The 17603-nt window shown below is 46.5% G+C and overlaps 2 protein-coding genes across 2 annotated transcripts in view; one reads left to right on the top strand and one right to left on the bottom strand.

Moving 5' to 3' along the window:
- LOC311514552 (olfactory receptor 52K2-like) overlaps positions 1–16750 on the bottom strand; it is a gene marked incomplete at both ends in the record, with an annotated part of 64584 nt that extends 47834 nt beyond the window's left edge. Inside the window, one exon of the mRNA XM_084617123.1 lies at positions 16214–16750. Within this exon, the coding sequence (XP_084473249.1) occupies positions 16214–16750 (537 nt within the window). The remainder of the gene's footprint in view (positions 1–16213) is intronic.
- Positions 7854–17603, top strand: part of LOC311514623 (olfactory receptor 52M1-like) — a gene marked incomplete at both ends in the record, with an annotated part of 149886 nt that continues 140136 nt past the window's right edge. The window contains one exon of the mRNA XM_084617188.1: positions 7854–8303. Within this exon, the coding sequence (XP_084473314.1) occupies positions 7854–8303 (450 nt within the window). The remainder of the gene's footprint in view (positions 8304–17603) is intronic.

The raw sequence follows: 17603 nt of genomic DNA, 5'->3' as shown, positions 1-17603 counted from the left end.
TCCTCCATGGTAGAATTCTCTGAACTACTTCCACTTTCACGCACAGGGCCCATTAGACAGGCAGAACTGCAAGGTATCAATGCGTGGCTGAGACGGTGAGTGGGGGGGTAGATTTATCAGGAACTGGGGAAACTTTTGGGAATGCGGGAGCATACACAGGAAGGCTGGGCTCCACCGAAACCAACATGGAACCAGATTGCTGGCACTCAAAATTAACATAGCACAGAGAGAATTTTTTAAACTAAGGGCTGAGTGAAAGCCAACATGTGCGGAAAAGCACATGGTTCAAACAGAGTCATCCCTTAGGGGAGGCTGTAGTCATGGAGATTCTCGTAGTAAGGAGGAGAGGATGGAAGATGATAAAATATGGGTAGGCTCTGATGAGAAACAAAAGAAGAAGACTCCCATTCAAATACATCCTGTAATGGCAGACAGCTAATAAAGTGACAACTTTGAAAGTACTAATATAGAAATGCTAGAAGTCTAAATAATAAAATGGGTGAACTAGAGTGCCTCATTTTAAATGAAGATATTGATATAAGAGGCATCACAGAAACTTGGTGGAATGAGGATAATCAATGGGACAGAGTAATACCAGAGTACAAAATATATTGGAAGGACAGAACAGTTCATGCTACAAACTTACCTACATGTTAAAGTTTAATAGGGCTATTAAACAAACTTACCTCACCAGACCCTGTCATACCAAGATCCGTAAAATGACCTTTGATTGAGATCCCTTCTGAAGGGGACACTGAGGGGAAAGGAAAACGAGTAAATTTAACACATGTTCAGGTTCAGGGAGGAGTTTAAAGACACAGTGGGTATTGACAAACCGAACTGTCCAAGCAGAAGGCATGAAATAATAAAAAATATTTGGAAACACCTACCTGTGATAGAAGATTTGGTGTCATTGTTAAATCTCACGATGGAAAGTTTGTTGCTAAGATAAGAACATTCTTATATCTTTTAAAAGAAATAATTTGGTACTGATGCTAATTCCCATGACAAGATGTAACATGCATGATTGTTGGGAAAGGCTTTTGGACATGCTAGGAATAGTAAACAAGAATCCCTTTTGGGATACTGCTTCTCAGCTAACACCCGTAAACAGGCTCAAAGCTTGTCACAGCAGGGAAACCATAATAAACCTGGTCTGCTGTGTGGTAGGGGGAAACTGAGGCACACCAACTCATGGCATTCATGAATATTTGTATTGGGTTATCACCAGTTGTAAAAACACAATGACTTAACAATACTGCACAGATACAAAGAGAGGTGCTCTATAACAACCCAGAGCTTACCCTATTTGCATGCATGTACAATTTTTGTACCTAAATTTATGAATATTAACTATATACCAGTATTCCAAATGTGTTTGCTTCTTAACATACACAAGATAGTTTACGTGCAGTCTAGCTAGCACACTGTGGATGAACCATTCATGGTAATGGCTCCTTAAGAAATACGATAGGACTTAGAAGAAGCATATTCCACCTGATGGAGTTTCCTGTGAACGTTCTAGCCCAGATATGGGTAATGGCCCTTGCTATGGCTCATAGAAGCATGCAAGCGCATGTGGCCAGCTCATATGACACTGGACTCCATCTTGTTCCTGTACTTTTCCACTAACTGTACGGGGAGGACTTCCACTTGGAAAAATGATATTACCATCACATGGCAAAAGCTATGAAATAGAGAAGTGACATCATCACATGGCCCCCATTCCCCCACAGCTCAATGCCTGGAAACACATTAAGAACGAGGACTGAACTGGGGATGGGGTCCCAGGCTGAAGGGATTTCTCGCCTGTGTATGGAAGACTGGTGGGCTGTTTGTCCCATCAGGGTGACACACTGCTTGATTCAAATCCTGTCTAATGTATAAAACTTACACTGTGATTTTGTTTATTTTTTAGATAACCAACTTTGATCGGTTCGCTATTACATATAATCACTTAAAACCTATATTTCTCTAGTTAATAAATCTGTTTTATTATTGTCAATAGATCTGCATGGCAACATATAACACTCAGAGCTTTTCAAACCTTTGAAGAGGAGAGAATGAATCGATTGTTAGCTGCCAAGGAAAAGCATCATACTGCAATAGATACCAAGGCGCTCATGGCTGACTTTGTCTGCCCAAGCTGTTCATGAGTATGCGCTTTACACTTTGACTCCAGAATCTACAAAAAGAGATAGCATGAAAAAGTCATTGTCCAATTGACGAAATACACCTCCCGCCAATATAGTGTGTTGTTTGAAATGTAAAAGAGAAATCTGCTCAGGAAATGGAGCTGGTGCATTGTCCTCTCCCCTTGAGAGAGAGGGGGAATGGATAATAAAATTACACTGGTCAGGCTTTCGACCAGGGCAAGACGGTATAGCGTTTGGGTCCTTGGCGGGGGAGCTGGGGGAATTGGCTGGAGCCTCTCTATTTTTGGTTCATGAGTGGCTAGTGAACTAATTCATGTAACTGCAGCTGAGTGTGTTTCTGACTGTGTATGTTCAAGACATGGAGAGGACTGCAGCTTGTCACAGCCTCACAGTGTGAGAGGGACCCAGACTGGAATTCCAGAGGGGTCAGAAGTACCCCAGTTGGTGGTTGCACCATGGAGAAGTCCATCACCTCCACCCAATAAATAGGCCCTGCTAGAGCATGAGTCCGTTTCCCTCTTCTCATGCACTCAGTTACTGATGGAGAGAATGTGGTTATGGCAGGGAAGTCAGGACTCCTGGATTCCGTCTGTCATTCTCTGTGTGACCTTGGCCGAGTCACATCTCCCTGTGCCTCAGTTTACTTATCTGTACAATGGGGATATGCTCATAGTGACTTTCCCTTGCTAGGTCTTTTGAAGATCCTTCAATAGAAAGTGCTGCACAGTATGATGATTTTTACTGGTGAGAATTACTGATCTCTGATCTCTTAGCAACAGCCCTGTGTGTCTGCAGAAAGTGTTTGTGTCTTCCCTCAGCCATCTTTCTCCAGAGCTCTCTATCTACTATCTACCCAGACCTCCTTAGCATTTACATGGTATCAGACCATTTGGAGATCTAGGCATTATCCCTAGTTTTCTTATCAATCAACTATAATTTTTAATATCACAAATACACGGAGCAGCCAATTCATTTCTGACTCAGCACAGAGCCCCACAGTTCGCAGCTCCCTTTGGGAAGGTCCCTTAATTATTGTTTACTCCTAAAGGTGGATAAGGAACACAGAAGCACAGAGAGGCTTGTCTCCACCCAGTTTACATTCAGATGCCCACTGCTTCCTAGAGGCTGAGCAAGCCTCTCTGGGATTGCACGGAGCTCTATTATAAATGGTGCACACCCCTGTGTCAGATCTCAACGTGGGACACTTCTGCAGATGCTGGGCTGAGAGCAGTATGGGACACGGCTACCTGAGGGGGATTCCCAGGAAGGACACTTCCTTCTCAGGATTCACAGGTACCCATCTCTTGCTGAGGAGCTCACCTTCTCGACAAACCTATTATAACTTGGGAATGATGGGATAGAGAGTAATTTTGTGGTCCTTTATGCTCTGCACACCCATTAAACATCCCAGGCCCTGGCCACAGGTGATGAATTTCCTCCAGTACCATGGGCCAAAATTTCCCTGTATGCTGTGCTGCCCTCCCTGCCCCACAGCTGATGGTCTTCATCCCCAAGGTGGCTGAATTTCAGGATGAAAGCTATTAGTAGATGTACAGTATGAGGACAAATTCTGAGGTCATACCCCATAGTTTGCTCAGGAACCACTCAGGCAAAACTCCCCTTGGAGTAGGAGAAAAGACCCCACGAACCCACTGTGTGTTAATGCACAGATACTGTCACCTCCTTCTCTTGCATTTCAGGGCTATGGCTGTAAACAGGGGGCTGTTACCTGACCTTTATCTACTGGAATGCATGAAGGTGCTAGGGCTTCTCAATGAAAAAAAAAATCTTTATTCAACATGAGCAAGACATATTTTCTCCTAGCTTCACTGGAGAAGTCGGCTGAACTACAATGGCCAATCTATGTGTGAATCCCATTCGGCTAAAATCTTTGCTCCCATAATATCGCTGGCAATGGATTCCACAGGCCAAATATGTATTATTTTTACAATTTTATTGTATCAGTGTTGTATGTTCAGACTTTCAGTATCATTGAATGCTCCCTGTTGTGTGTCATGAGACACAGTAAATATAAATGCCTGATCTACTTTCTTTATTGATAGATTCATATGGACTATTAGAAAGTTTTTAAGGTCATCCATCCTGATCTCCTGTATGACACAAGCCATTAAATTTCACCCAGTTACTCCTACATTGAGCCCAGAAACTTGTGTGTGACTAAGTCCTGGTCTATACTGGTGTTTTGCATCACAGAATCATAGAGCTGTAGGGTTAGAAGATACCACAAGGGTCATCCGGTCTAACCCCCTACCAAAAAAGGAAGGATTTGTTGTGTCTGAACCACCCAAGACAGATGGCTGTCCAATATCCCTTGGAAAACCTCCAGCGAAGGAGCTTCCACAACCTTCTGAGGTGTCTGTTCCATTGTTATCCTGTTCTTACAGTGAGATTTAATCTACATCTTCTATGCTGCTGTTTGAACCCATTGCCTCTTGTCCTCTCCTCCTTGGCAAGAAAGAACAATCATTCTCCATCTTTTTTATCGCAGCTTTTCAAGTACTTGAAGACCGCTAGTCTGTCCTCACCTAATCTCCATTTTTCCAAACTAAACATACCCAGTTTCTTTAGCCTTTGTTCCCATGGCTTTAATTCCATCCCTTGGATCCTCTTTGTCTCTCACCTCCGGATCCTTTCCAGCTTATCTACATCCTTCCAATACATTGGTAATCCAGGCTGGACACAATAGTCCAGCTGAGGTCTAACCAGCATTGAATAGAGTGGTAGTTATACATCCCAGGACTTGCAAGCTATGCCTCTGTTAATACAACCAAAATTGTATTTGCAGTAGCAAACAAATCCACCCTCCTCAGCAATGTAGCAATATCAACCTCACCCCAGGGTAGAAAGCATGAGGTTCAGGGAAGAATTCTTCCCTCAATCTAGCTACCAACTCTCAGGAGAACCCTGCTATCTGTATAAGTAGTGTTCACACTGAAGTTGTACGGCAATTCCACTGTAGTGTTTTAAATATAGACAAGCCTTCAAGCATATGTTTCATCCAGAGATGAGGTGATGGACAATCCATCACTTCCCTTTGCAGTTTATCCCAATGGTTAATAGCCCTCAGTGCTAAACATTTGGCCCTTATTTCCGATTGGAATTTGCCTGGCATCAGCTTCCACCCATTGGGCCTTGCTCTGCCTTTCTCCACTAGATTAAAGAACCCATTATTACCCAGGGTTTTCTCGCAAGGAACATCTCAGCTTGGACATTTTTTTGATGAAATAAATTGAGGAAGCTCTTCAACTCTCTCTCTCTCTCTCTCCCTCTCTCTCTCTCTTTCTCAGTCATTATCTCCTGTCTGCAATCATTTTTTGTGGCTCCTTTCTGCCCCTTTCCAGTTTTTCAACCTCCTTTTTAAAATGTGGACCCTGGAAATTCACACAATCAGTTTTCACCAGTGACGTTTGCGAAGGTAAAACCCTTCCCCTGCTGCAACTCATTACTACCCTGTTTATGCATCCAAGGATTGCATTAGCCCTTTTGGCCTCAGCATCACACTGGAAGCTCACAATGAGTTGGGTGTATACAATGACTCCTAAATTCAGATCCATCGGTATGCCTGCCCTGGCTGCCTCATTGTTAAACTTTTTGCAAATCTTTAGGTTGCCTGAACATTTTATCTGTAGTGATTCTGTATTGGCTTCCAGATCATTGATGAACATATTGAATAGCCTCAAGCCCAGAACTGATCCCTGAAGAACCTTGCTAGAAACAGCCCCAATCACTGACAATGGCCAGTTGATAACTGCTTTCACACAGTACTGTCCTGTATTTGCCCTTTTTTCTTCTTGCTCTGCTGCTGCCTGATTGCACACTTCTGGTTCCGAATGATGAGATACGTGTGTACTCTGGTGTTTGTAACTCTACGGTTCTACTATAGATGCTGTTTAATATCCTCCATGACTGCTAAAGGGCTGGAAAGTATTTCATCATCGCCTGGAATAGGAGTACCAAATGCAGAACAAAAATACCTCTTGAACACATCTATTTTTTCTGCAATATTAATAAATTTCCTTTATCCCTCTAGGAATTGACCTAAACCTTTCCTAGCATTTCTTTTGTTCTTAATATACTTAATAATCTTCTTTTTCTCATCCTTAGCCCTGCATGGATTTTCCCTGATGTCTTTAACGTACTTTATCAATTTTCATGAATTCCATTATGTTTTGCTTGCTGTCTTCTCCCCCATTTTTCATACGTCGCTTCCCCCGCCCCCAGTTGCTGCATTCAGCTGCGGTGCCACTGAGCCCCCCCGACACCCCAGGCTGGGCTCCCTCTCACACTGTGGTTCTGTGCTAAGTCGCCAAGCCTGCTCTTTCACCAGCAAGCACACAGGTAGGGACACACCCAGCTGCAGAACTTACAGACTGCTGTGATCGCCTGCGCATGGGGAGGCTACCGCTAAGGAAGTGCCCAGCTGCTCCATCTGGAGTGCAAAACAATATTATATTGTCTTGCTCTGCATAGATCTGCCCCAAGTTATCACTCTCATACACTGGTTTGTGATAAAGCAAAAGCTAATTTATTAACTAGAAAAGATAGATTTTAAGTCATTATAAGGGATGTCAAACAGATCAAAGCATAATATGGGGTGTAGTGTCAGACCGGGGTTTTACCCATGTGGTCCGCTGTCTTGACTGTGGTATTGTGGCTTTTTAGCTGTCTAATAAATTCTTCTTAAAGAACTCCCAGTTTCATTCCCATGTTTCTCTCCAAATTTTTCCTTCCCAAGAGTTTTGCTGATATTTATCCCTTTTGAAGCACAAAGTGTCTATAGATATTACTGGTTGGTAAATGTTCTGTTTGTCCATATGAGTATAATTACTTACATTCTTTTATTTTCCTCTCCTCTGTCATATACCCCCTTCTTTGTCTTTTCTCTAAACTAAAGAGTCCCAGACTTTTCATTCTGTCTATGACTGACAGCCTCTCCCATTCTTATAACCTGTCTCGTAAAACTCCTTTTGATCTTTTATATCCTTTACAGAGACTGTGTGACCAAAACTGAGTGTGTGTCCAGAGCAGGTTATTCTCCTTCCCATTCCTCAGGCATCTGAACATTGTCTTTGTTTTGGCCTCTGCTGCGAATGAGCAGTTGTTTCCATGGAGCTGCTATCGGTGACGCCCCGATCTTTTCCCTGAAGTTTGTTCTAGATGGGGTGTATCCCCCAGCACATATCTTGACAAAGGTTTGGGGTTTGTTTCCACTCTCAGATTTTGAGCAACTGGGAGAATAGGGAACTCCCTCCATGATGGACTCTCTAGCCTGGCTTTCATTGTATTAAGAAACAATGATGGATAACTAGTATCCACACTCGTTTTTCCTGCTAGTGCCTATTAAGGTTTCTCATATCAAGATGTGTAGGAATTACTGACACATGTAGCACCATGAAGTATGGAATTGGCATTAGTAGGGTTAGTGGTTCATAATTCATTTCTCTGAATAATGAAAATGCCATTTTTCAGTGTGTGACGAGTGACCAGTCTGCTTCATACATGAGAAGAGCCCCAGTAATGCATGCAGTGTCTCAGATTCACATTGTCTCTCCCCCCAGGCACTTGTACTGAGACCATCACCCTGGACCCTGGGCACATACAAGAAGTCAGGAGAACGTACAGTACATGCAAGATATATTGCTCTGCCTCAGCATTGGACACTTGCTCCCCTACTCCATGTCAGATTCCAACACAACCGACTTCACCAACCCCTCCACCTTCATCCTGCTGGGCATTCCTGGCCTGGAGGCAGCCCATGTTTGGATCTCCATCCCCTTCTGCACCATGTACATCATAGCCATCTTGGGGAACTTCACCATCCTGTTCATTGTGAAGAGGGAGACGAGCCTCCATGGGCCCATGTACTATTTCCTCTGCATGCTGGCCGTCACCGACCTGGTCCTGTCCACGTCCATCCTGCCCAAAACGCTGAGCATCTTCTGGTTTAATTCCAGGGAGATCGATTTCAATGCCTGCCTCACCCAGATGTACTTTATGCACTGCTTCTCAGTGATGGAGTCTGGGATCTTTGTGGCCATGGCTTTGGATCGCTACGTGGCCATCTGCCATCCCCTGAGACATTCCACTATCCTAACAAACCCCATGATAGCCAAGATCTGTCTGGCTGTGGTGCTGCGCGGAGGCTTCTTTGTATTGCCTTATCTCCTCCTGGCGAGGCGGTGGCCATATTGCAGTAACAAAATCATCCCCCACACGCACTGTGAGCACATGGCCGTGGTGAAGCTGGCCTGCGCTGACACCCACCTCAGTAGTTACTATGGCCTCTTTGTGCTATTCTCTGTGATTGGTCTGGATGTGTTTTTTATCACTGTGTCCTATACCCAGATCCTCAGAGCAATCTTCAGCCTCCCCACAAAGGACGCCCGGCTGAAGACTTTGGGGACCTGCAGCTCCCACCTCTGTGCCATCTTAGCCTTTTACATCTCAGCTCTCTTCTCCTCCCTCACATACCGGTTTGGGCATAATGTGGATCTGCATTTCCATGTTTTCATTGCCAACGTGTATCTCCTGGTGCCCCCCATGCTAAACCCCATCATTTACGGGGTTAGGACCAAACAGATCCGGGACAGGGTGCTCCTGCTCTTTACTCAAAAAGAGACCTAAAGTTGTCTCCTGGTGCCCTGGCTCTCAGACCAAGCTCTGTGCAGAGCTGGCCTGAAGCACTGCCTGGACGGTCAGGCAAGGCAAGGAATCAGCTTTGAAGCTAGGAGGACAACAGCTGAGAGAGGTGGAAGGGTAAGCCCTCGCGTTAGCTGGGAAGGTGGGATGCTGGGCAGAGGCCGGGGTGGATGCGGTAGGTCATAGGGAGGGAGATAAACAGCCCACCTGCCATTAGCCGGGTATTTACACATGTACACGGCATCTTACCTGGAACGACAGGTACACCCACTGCCCGGGGCTGAAGCTGAACTGTGAAGCTGAGTCTTACATACGCTCTGCATGACACTTCTGGTTACTACATCTAGAAGCTCTTTAGCTAGGCTGCTAGGCAGTATTATCCCCGTGTCTTGGAGGGACTGAGCCACATAGTGATAAACTGATTTACCCAAAGCCACACAATAAGTCAGTGGTAGAGGTGAGAATAGGGAATCCTGACCCATACCCCACCCCTCCTCTTAGTTGTGATAGACGCACTGAGGCTATTTGTGTGTCATGATCAGTGGCGTTGCTGTCCTACTTAAACAGGACTGTCATAAATATAAAGGGAAGGGTAAACCCCTTTGAAATCCCTCCTGGCCAGGGGAAAGCTCCTCTCACCTGGAAAGGGTTAAGAAGCTAAAGGTAACCTCGCTGGCACCTGACCAAAATGACCAATGAGGAGACAAGATACTTTCAAAAGCTGGGAGGAGGGAGAGAAACAAAGGGTCTGTGTCTGTGGGTAGGCTGCTTTGGCCAGGGATAGACCAGGAATGGAGTCTTAGAACTTTTAGTAAGTAATCTATCTAGGTACGTGTTAGATTATGATTTCTTTAAATGGCTGAGAAAAGAATTGTGCTGAATAGAATAACTATTTCTGTCTGTGTATCTTTTTTGTAACTTAAGGTTTTGCCTAGAGGGGTTCTCTATGTTTTTGAATCTAATTACCCTGTAAGATATCTACCATCCTGATTTTACAGGGGGGATTTCTTTATTTCTATTTACTTCTATTTTTATTAAAAGTCTTTTTGTAAGAAAACTGAATGCTTTTTCATTGTTCTCAGATCCAAGGGTTTGGGTCTGTGGTCACCTATGCAAATTGGTGAGGCTTTTTATCCAACATTTCCCAGGAAAGGGGGGGTGCAAGTGTTGGGAGGATTGTTCATTGTTCTTAAGATCCAAGGGTCTGGGTCTGTAGTCACCTAGGCAAATTGGTGAGGCTTTTTACCAAACCTTGTCCAGGAAGTGGGGTGCAAGGTTTTGGGAAGTATTTTGGGGGGGAAAGACGCGTCCAAACAGCTCTTACTGACAAACAGCTCTTAGTGAGTAATAGTCTGTGTCAGTGGTGCCCATATGTCACCGTGCTTCAGTGGGACGCAGCTGAGGATGCCAGATTCAGGCAACCTGCTGAGAAATGGGGCAGCCCCACCCTGGACTGGTGATTGTTCTATCCACAGATTCTACCAAGCCCGCAACAAATGGGGGTGGCAGGTTTGTACAAATTGTGGTGGTGCCCAGAATGCCCAGAGCCTGCCCCCTTCCAAGCTCTCCCCACCAACTTCCTAAGGCTCTGGGAGGGAGTTTGGGTGCAGGAGGATGCAGGCTCTGGGACGGAGTTGGGGTGCAGGCTCTGGGCTGGGGCAGGGAATTGAGGTGCACAAGGGGTTCATGGTGCAGGCTCTGGGAGGGAGTTTGGGTGCAGAAGGGGGGAGAGGTCAGGCTCCGGGAGGGACTTTAGGTCAGGGAGGGGTTCTGGGGTGCAGGCTCTAGGAGAGAATTTGGGTGCTGGTTGCAGGCTCTGGGTAGGGGTGGAAATGCAGGAGGGGGTGAGGAGTGCAGGCTCTGGGAAGGAGTTTGGGTGCAAGAAGGGTGGGAGGGAGGGGGTGAGGGTGCAGGTGGGAATTTGGGGATGGGAGGGAGTGTATCAGGAGCAAGTGGGGGTGCAGGAGGTGTGGGGGGAGGGGATGTGGGTACAGGCTCTGGAAGAGGGTGGGGGGTTCGGTGCTTACCTGGAGCACCCCCTCCGGCAGCGGCTCTTAGGTAGGGTGGGCCGGGGGTCTCCATGCACCGCTGCCCCCAGGCACCTTCCCCGCAGCTTCCCGCTGGCTGCAGGGGTGCTCAGAGCAGGGGCAGAACGTGGAGACACAGCCGCCCCCGGACTGCAGGGACGGGCCAGCAGCCACCTGCAGCGAGCGTGCAGGAAGCCGCTCAGCTCCACTGCGCTGCTGGTGCTGGCAGCTGGGGCATCCTGGGCCACGTTAAATCGCCCAGGGGCGGCAGGTGGGTTAGGGGGACACCCCAGGGAACGTGCGGGGGGTGGCAGGTGGGGCCAGGAGAGATTCTTGGCCCTGAACTTTGTTGGAGCCAGGCCTCAGGGCCAGGAATATTCCTGGTGCCTGGGCACCACGGGCCCATATAACTCGCCGCCTATGGCAACAAATGTTAACTTCTGTCTCACCACACTGATTAACTGGAAGCCACAATTGCAGTCTCCTGAGGTATCCCAGCACTCGGCTCACCACCAAAGATACTGGACTCCATGATGAGTGGTCAGATTCACCACGTATAGACTCATTCTAACCTCAAGAGATCAACCACTTAGCCAGGTCAATATATAACTCAGATCTTATCCAATAATCGTGACACTGCCAATCCCTTAGCAATTAAATATTAAAGCGTTAAAAATAAAATAAAAGAAGAAGAGCTATAAATGGTTGAGAGATCAGATACATCCAAGTGATGTTTCAGTGTTCAGAGACCAGGACCACAGCAGTGAAGGAATAAACTGCTCACTTGCAAAAGTCTCTGTGCAATCACCCAAACAGGTTGGGGATCATTAGTCCTTCTTCAGAACTTCCTTGATAGAAATCCAAACCAGAGAACTGAAGGAGGATATTAAGGCGAGGTGGGGATGTCTCAGAGGTCCTTTTATATCCTCTGCTCTGTGCATGGAATTTTACTGTCCCAAACAAAAATCACTGTCTCTGTTTGTGGAAAGTTACAGGCCCAAGAGGGAGTCCAGGGTCACCTGAGCATACCACATGTCCTTATATATTTCAGTGCCTCATGGGGGCAGATGTTGCCCATATTTTTGCTGAGTGTGTTTCTTCGATGGCCCATTGTGAGAGCTAAGTGTCCTTGAAGGGCTATCAGCACATAGATGTGTGGCCTTCATATAAATTCTATGTGAGGGGTTTTACCCAAGAATACAACACATGTATAAGATACAAGACTCTGGCCAATATTAATAACTTCAGATACAAAGGTGATACATGCATATAAACAGGATAATCATATTTAGCAAATCATAACTTACCCACTGACACCTGACAGGACATACTTTGTACAACATTTGTTGCAATTGTATAACCGTGGTAGGAACCATGGTAGCAATGATAAAAATGGTCATATTCAATCATACAGCATCACACCATGTTCTCCTCCCACCATGGTGTGAGAGCTGCTAGCCACCTAAGCAAGGGGCATTGCCTGGGTTCTAGCAGGGCAAGCAGCTGGGACACTAGACCCACTAGAGGATGCGAAGAACAGATAAAAAACTGTTTTTCTGCAGGTTTCAGAGCAGCAGCCGTCTTAGTCTGTATTCACAAAAAGAAAAGGAGTACTTGTGGCACCTTGGAGACTACCAAATTTATTTGAGCATAAGCTTTCTGCAGGAACCCTGCTCCTTAAACAAAGACAGGAGGAAAGGGTTCTTGAAAGGTGAAAGGTGGACATCCGTGAACTAGACTGTTTCCTCCAATGTAGCCAGCTAGTCCCCTTGGCTTTGAACCTTAACTTCTGTTTGTCTAAAGCATCTTCCAAAAAGGCTTCCAGGCTAGATCCACAAAGGCTCTTGGGAAAATATTGTATGTAGGTGCTAATGCCTTTCTCAAACCCTGGCTCAGCTGCTGTCTAACCCTGAAGGCGCCGCAGATTCCACCAGTAGCCGGCACAAAGCAACACTGGGGGCTGACGCTGCTCCCCAGCTAACGAGCTGCTCAGAGTCTTCGCTTAGGCCTCAATTCCGCTGGGGGTCTCCAACGTGCTGTTCCCCTGCCCATCCCCCCTGCAGGCCTGATCCGTTAGGCATCCTCAGATCATGCCTCCTGCGTGAGGCCTTGCAGTTCGGGAATGTGTGTATGGACAAGTGTGTCTGTGTGTGTGTGTGTGTGCGTGCACCTGTGTTTGTGCACGTGTATTACTCTGAGTGCGCGTGTGGGTATGCGTGTGTTAACATGCCCATGTGTGTATGTATTTGCACCCCCAGAATATCCCATAGACCAGTCGCTTAGCACCCTCACGTGGAATGTCGGAGACCCAGATTCCAATCCCTAATCCACTAAAAGTTTTTTTGTACTAAGTTGTACAGCTCCAGCCGGAGGCACTGAGGGCCCCACCTGAAATTCTCATTTCCTGCTGCTCAGGGCGCTCACGTGGGGTGTGGGAGACCTGTCTTCAAGTCCCTACTCCAAATGTGGTAGAGCAGAGATTTTGGATCTGGGTCTCCCACGTCTCTCGGGTCACCCACAAGAAAACTCTGACCTGTTCTAGGCATCTCGCTCTCGGAGAGGTCTCACAGCTGACCGTCCCATGTAGAAATAGCCTCCTCTCCTCAGCTGGACTCCTGGAGTCACACATCAGTGGGAGTTAGGTACTTAAGGACCTTAGTGAACCATGAGAAAAAACCCACTGGATGATGATTCCCCATGGACATCGCCTTGCTGAGATCTATCAGTTAGCCAGTTCTCACTCCATCTAATGAGTGCTCTAATGACACTGTCTAGTGCTAGTCTATTAATCTGAATGTCATGTGGAATGAGGTCAAACAACTGGCAATGGCCTAAATGTGGACAAATTAGAGAGAGTCCAGCGGAGGGCAACGAAAATTATTAGGGGGCTGGGGCACATGATTTATGAGGAGAAGCTGAGGGAACTTGGATTATTTAGTTTGCAGAACAGAAGAGTGGCGGGGGGAGGGCGGATTTGATAGCAGCCTTCAGTTACCTGAAGGGGGATTCCAAAGAGGATGGAGTTAAAGGTGGAGGTTCTGTGTGCACGTGTCTAATTCCGCTCAGCCGAATTACTGAGCGGAACTAATGTTCCATACTTTTCAGATGGTATCAACAGCTGGTTGTTTTTTTCATGCTTTCTCCAGGGGGTGGGTTAAAGAGCTTGCGGGCAGGAAGGAATTCCCAAGCGCGCTTTCCTGGGTTCTCAGGAAGGTTTTTGCATTTGGATGGTGGCAGTGATAACAGACCAAGGCCAGGGAATCTGTAACCTTGGGGAGTTTTAAGGCAAGCCTTTAGTGGCAAGTATTTTTAAGGTCTTTTGCAGGCCCCCACCTCCTGCATTTGAAATGTCAGAGCGGGCAAACAGCCTTGACAACTGGCAATCAAGATGGGATTTTTTTTCTCAAAGATCAGCTCTAGTTCAAATGGGAATTAATGAAGGGCAACCCTATGGCTGTGGGATGCAGGAGGTCAGAACAGGGTCCCTCAAAGCCATATAATCTACATATCTTGCCACACCCTGATTGCCACATTTCAGGTCTGGGCAGGTTGAAAGGAATATAAGAAATTCAGTGCTCATCGATGATTGCTACTCAATGCCACTGGTAGCAAATGAACCAGATTTCCTGTGATTCTTTGTGCACCCCTACTGCTAAGGAGAAGGGGCCCAGGCTGAGCGGGGAGTGGAGCAGTGCCAACCGGAGCCAGAGGGGCAGGGGAGCAGCCCAGGGAGGAGAGAGCTGTGTAATCAGGAAAGCCAAAGGAAATTGGAGTTGCAGCTGGCAAGGGATGTGAAGAGTAACAAGAAGGGTTTCTAAAGGTATGTTAGCAATAAGAAGGTGGTCAGAGAAAGCGTGGGACCCTTACTGAATGGGGGAGGCAACCTAGGGAAAAGGCTGAAGCCCTCAATGCTTTTTTTCCTTCGTTCTTCAAAGACAAGGTCAGCCCCCAGACTGCTGCCCTCTACAACACAGTATGGGGAGGAGGTGAGCAGCCCTCCATGGTGAAAGAACTAGTTGACGACTATTTAGAAAAGCTGGATATGCACATGGGGCTGGATGCAATACATCCAAGGGTGCTGAGGGAGTTGCAGAGCCATTGGCCATTATCTTTCAAAATTTGTGGTGATCGGGACAGGTCGAGGACAATTGGAAAAAGGAAATATAGTGCCCATCTTTTAAAAAGTGAAGGAGAAACTGGCGAACTACAGACCAGGCAGCCTCATCTGAAAAAAAACATGGGGCAGGTCCTCAAGGAATCTATTTTGAAGCACTTGAAGGAGGGGGAAGTTAATCAGGAACAGTCAATATGTATTCACAAAAGGCAAGTCATGCCTCACCAACCTCATAGCCTTCTATGATGAGATAACTGGAGCTGCCGATATGGGGAAAATGATCCTTAAGTGTCCTTAAGTGACTTGCCACAAGATTTCAAACATGTTTATATAAGAGATTAGTAGATTTATTATTACTTTAATTTTCTTTTTTTTATCTAGGAATTAGAAACACTGCTCCTGTCAGCTAATTGCCAAGTTATCTGCCAAAACCCTAGAATTTTCAAGTGCCTAAGTACCCCCGGGGATCACAGTTAAAGTTGCCCCCCCACACACACCAAAATCTGAAATGAAGTCCCTGCAGCAAGATATGGTGAGGTGGAGACAATCCAGCAACTGATGGGGAAGGGGAAGAAGATGAGCGACCCATGGGAAGAGATGGGGCTTTGGGCAGAGCTTCAAAGTCCAGTTACCAGCAATTAGATGTGTGGCCACCCTATGAGTTAATGAGTTGTACACAGACCCATTTCCTAGTTTGTCGGTCTGACACAGAATAGTGTGGTCAGGAAAGGATTGAATGTCACTTGTACTGTACAAACAGTGATTCAGGGAAGGGGGCCCAACACCTTGTCCCCAGCCAGCTCTGCATGGAGCTCGGACTGAGAACAGAGCAGCAGCAGAAAACTTTAGGTCCCTTTATGAGAAAAGAAACGGAATAGCCTGTCCCGGATCTGTCTGGTCCTCACCCCGTAGATGATGGGGTTTAGCATGGGGGGCACCAGGAAGGACACATTGGCCATGAGAACATGGAAATGCAGGGCCATATTGTGGCCAAACCGCTGCGTGAGGAAGGAAAAGAGAGCTGGGATGTAAAAGGCTAAAATGGCACAGAGGTGGGAGCTGCAGGTTCCCAAACTCTTAAGTTGGGTGTCCTTTGTGGGGAGGCTGAAGATGGCCCTGAGGATTTGGATATAGGACGCAGTGATAAAAAACACATCGAGACCAGTCACAAAGAATACCACAGAGAGGCCGTAGTAACTACTGATGTGGATGTCAGTGCAGGCCAGTTTCACCACAGCCATGTGCTCGCAGTATGCGTGGGGGATGATGTTGGTTCTGCAATATGTCCACCTCCTCGCCAGGAAGGGAGTGGGCAGTACGAGTATGCTGCCACGCAGCACCACGGCCAGGCCGATCTTGGCCACCAGGGGGTTTGTCAGGATGGTGGAATATCTCAGGGGGTCACAGATGGCCACGTAGCGATCAAAAGCCATAGCCACAAGAATCCCAGATGCCATCGTTGAGAAGCAGTGAAGGAAGTACATCTGGGTGAGGCAGGCACTGAAATTGATCTCCCTGGAATTGAACCAGAAGATGCTCAGTGTTTTGGGTAGGATGGATGTAGACAGGACCAGGTCGCTGATGGCCAGCATGCAGAGGAAATAGTACATGGGCCCATGGAGGCTTGGTTCCATCTTCACAATGAATAGGATGGTGAAATTCCCCAAGATGGCTATGATGTACATGGTGCAGAAAGGGATGGAGATCCAGACATGGGCCGCCTCCAGGCCAGGAATGCCCAGCAGGATGAACGTGGAGGGGTTGGTGAAGTCGGTTGTGTTGGAATCTGACATGGAGTAGGGAAGAAGGTGTCCAACTCTGAGGCAGAACGGTGTCTCCTGCATGTACCATACGTTCCCCTGACTTCCTGTATGCGCTCAAGCTCTAGGGTGATGGTTGCAGGAAATATTCCTGGATGGAGAGACAAAGGTAATATGAGATGTAACATGAACTCCTGGAGGTGTTCTCATGCGTGAAGCAGATTTGTCACTCTTCACACACTGATAAATGGTGATTTCACAACTCAGGGAAATGAATTATGAACAACTGACCCTGTTAATGCCTATTCCATATATTGTTGTACTCTATGCATCAATAATTCTTACACACTGTGGTGTGGGTAACATTATTAGGCATCAGCAGGAAATGCAATGAGACCCAGGCTAGTGGGCCTCTGTTGTAGGGATTTTCCCATTCCCACAGTGGCTCAAAATCTGAGAGTGAAAAAAATCCAAACCTTTGCCAAGACATGTGCCGGGGGAAACATCCCAACTGCTACAGACCACTGGGGCAAAAAAACCCTGTGTATCATTGATAGCAGCTCCATGGAAACACTTGCTCATTCACAGCAGTGACTAAAACAATGACAATGTTCAAATGTGAAAGGAATAGGGTGGAGAATAACCTGCACTGGACATGCACTCAGGTTTGGTCTCCAGTCTCTATGAAAAACAGAGCAAATAAAAAGGGGGTTTCCAAGACAGGATATGAGAATGGGGGAGGTTGCCATATGTGGACAGAATGAAAAGTCTGGAACTATTTAATTTAGAGAAGAGACAAAGAAGGGAGCATTTGATAGATAGAGAAAAATAAAGAATGGAAGTGAGTACATTAAAATGGACAAACAGAGAACAGTTCCCAACCAGT

Source organism: Lepidochelys olivacea, assembly GCF_965140295.1.
Source record: "Lepidochelys olivacea isolate rLepOli2 genome assembly, chromosome: 1".
NCBI lineage: Eukaryota > Metazoa > Chordata > Testudines > Cheloniidae > Lepidochelys > Lepidochelys olivacea.
Note: the sequence above shows the minus strand (reverse complement) of the source record. Positions and strands in the feature narration are given on the sequence as shown.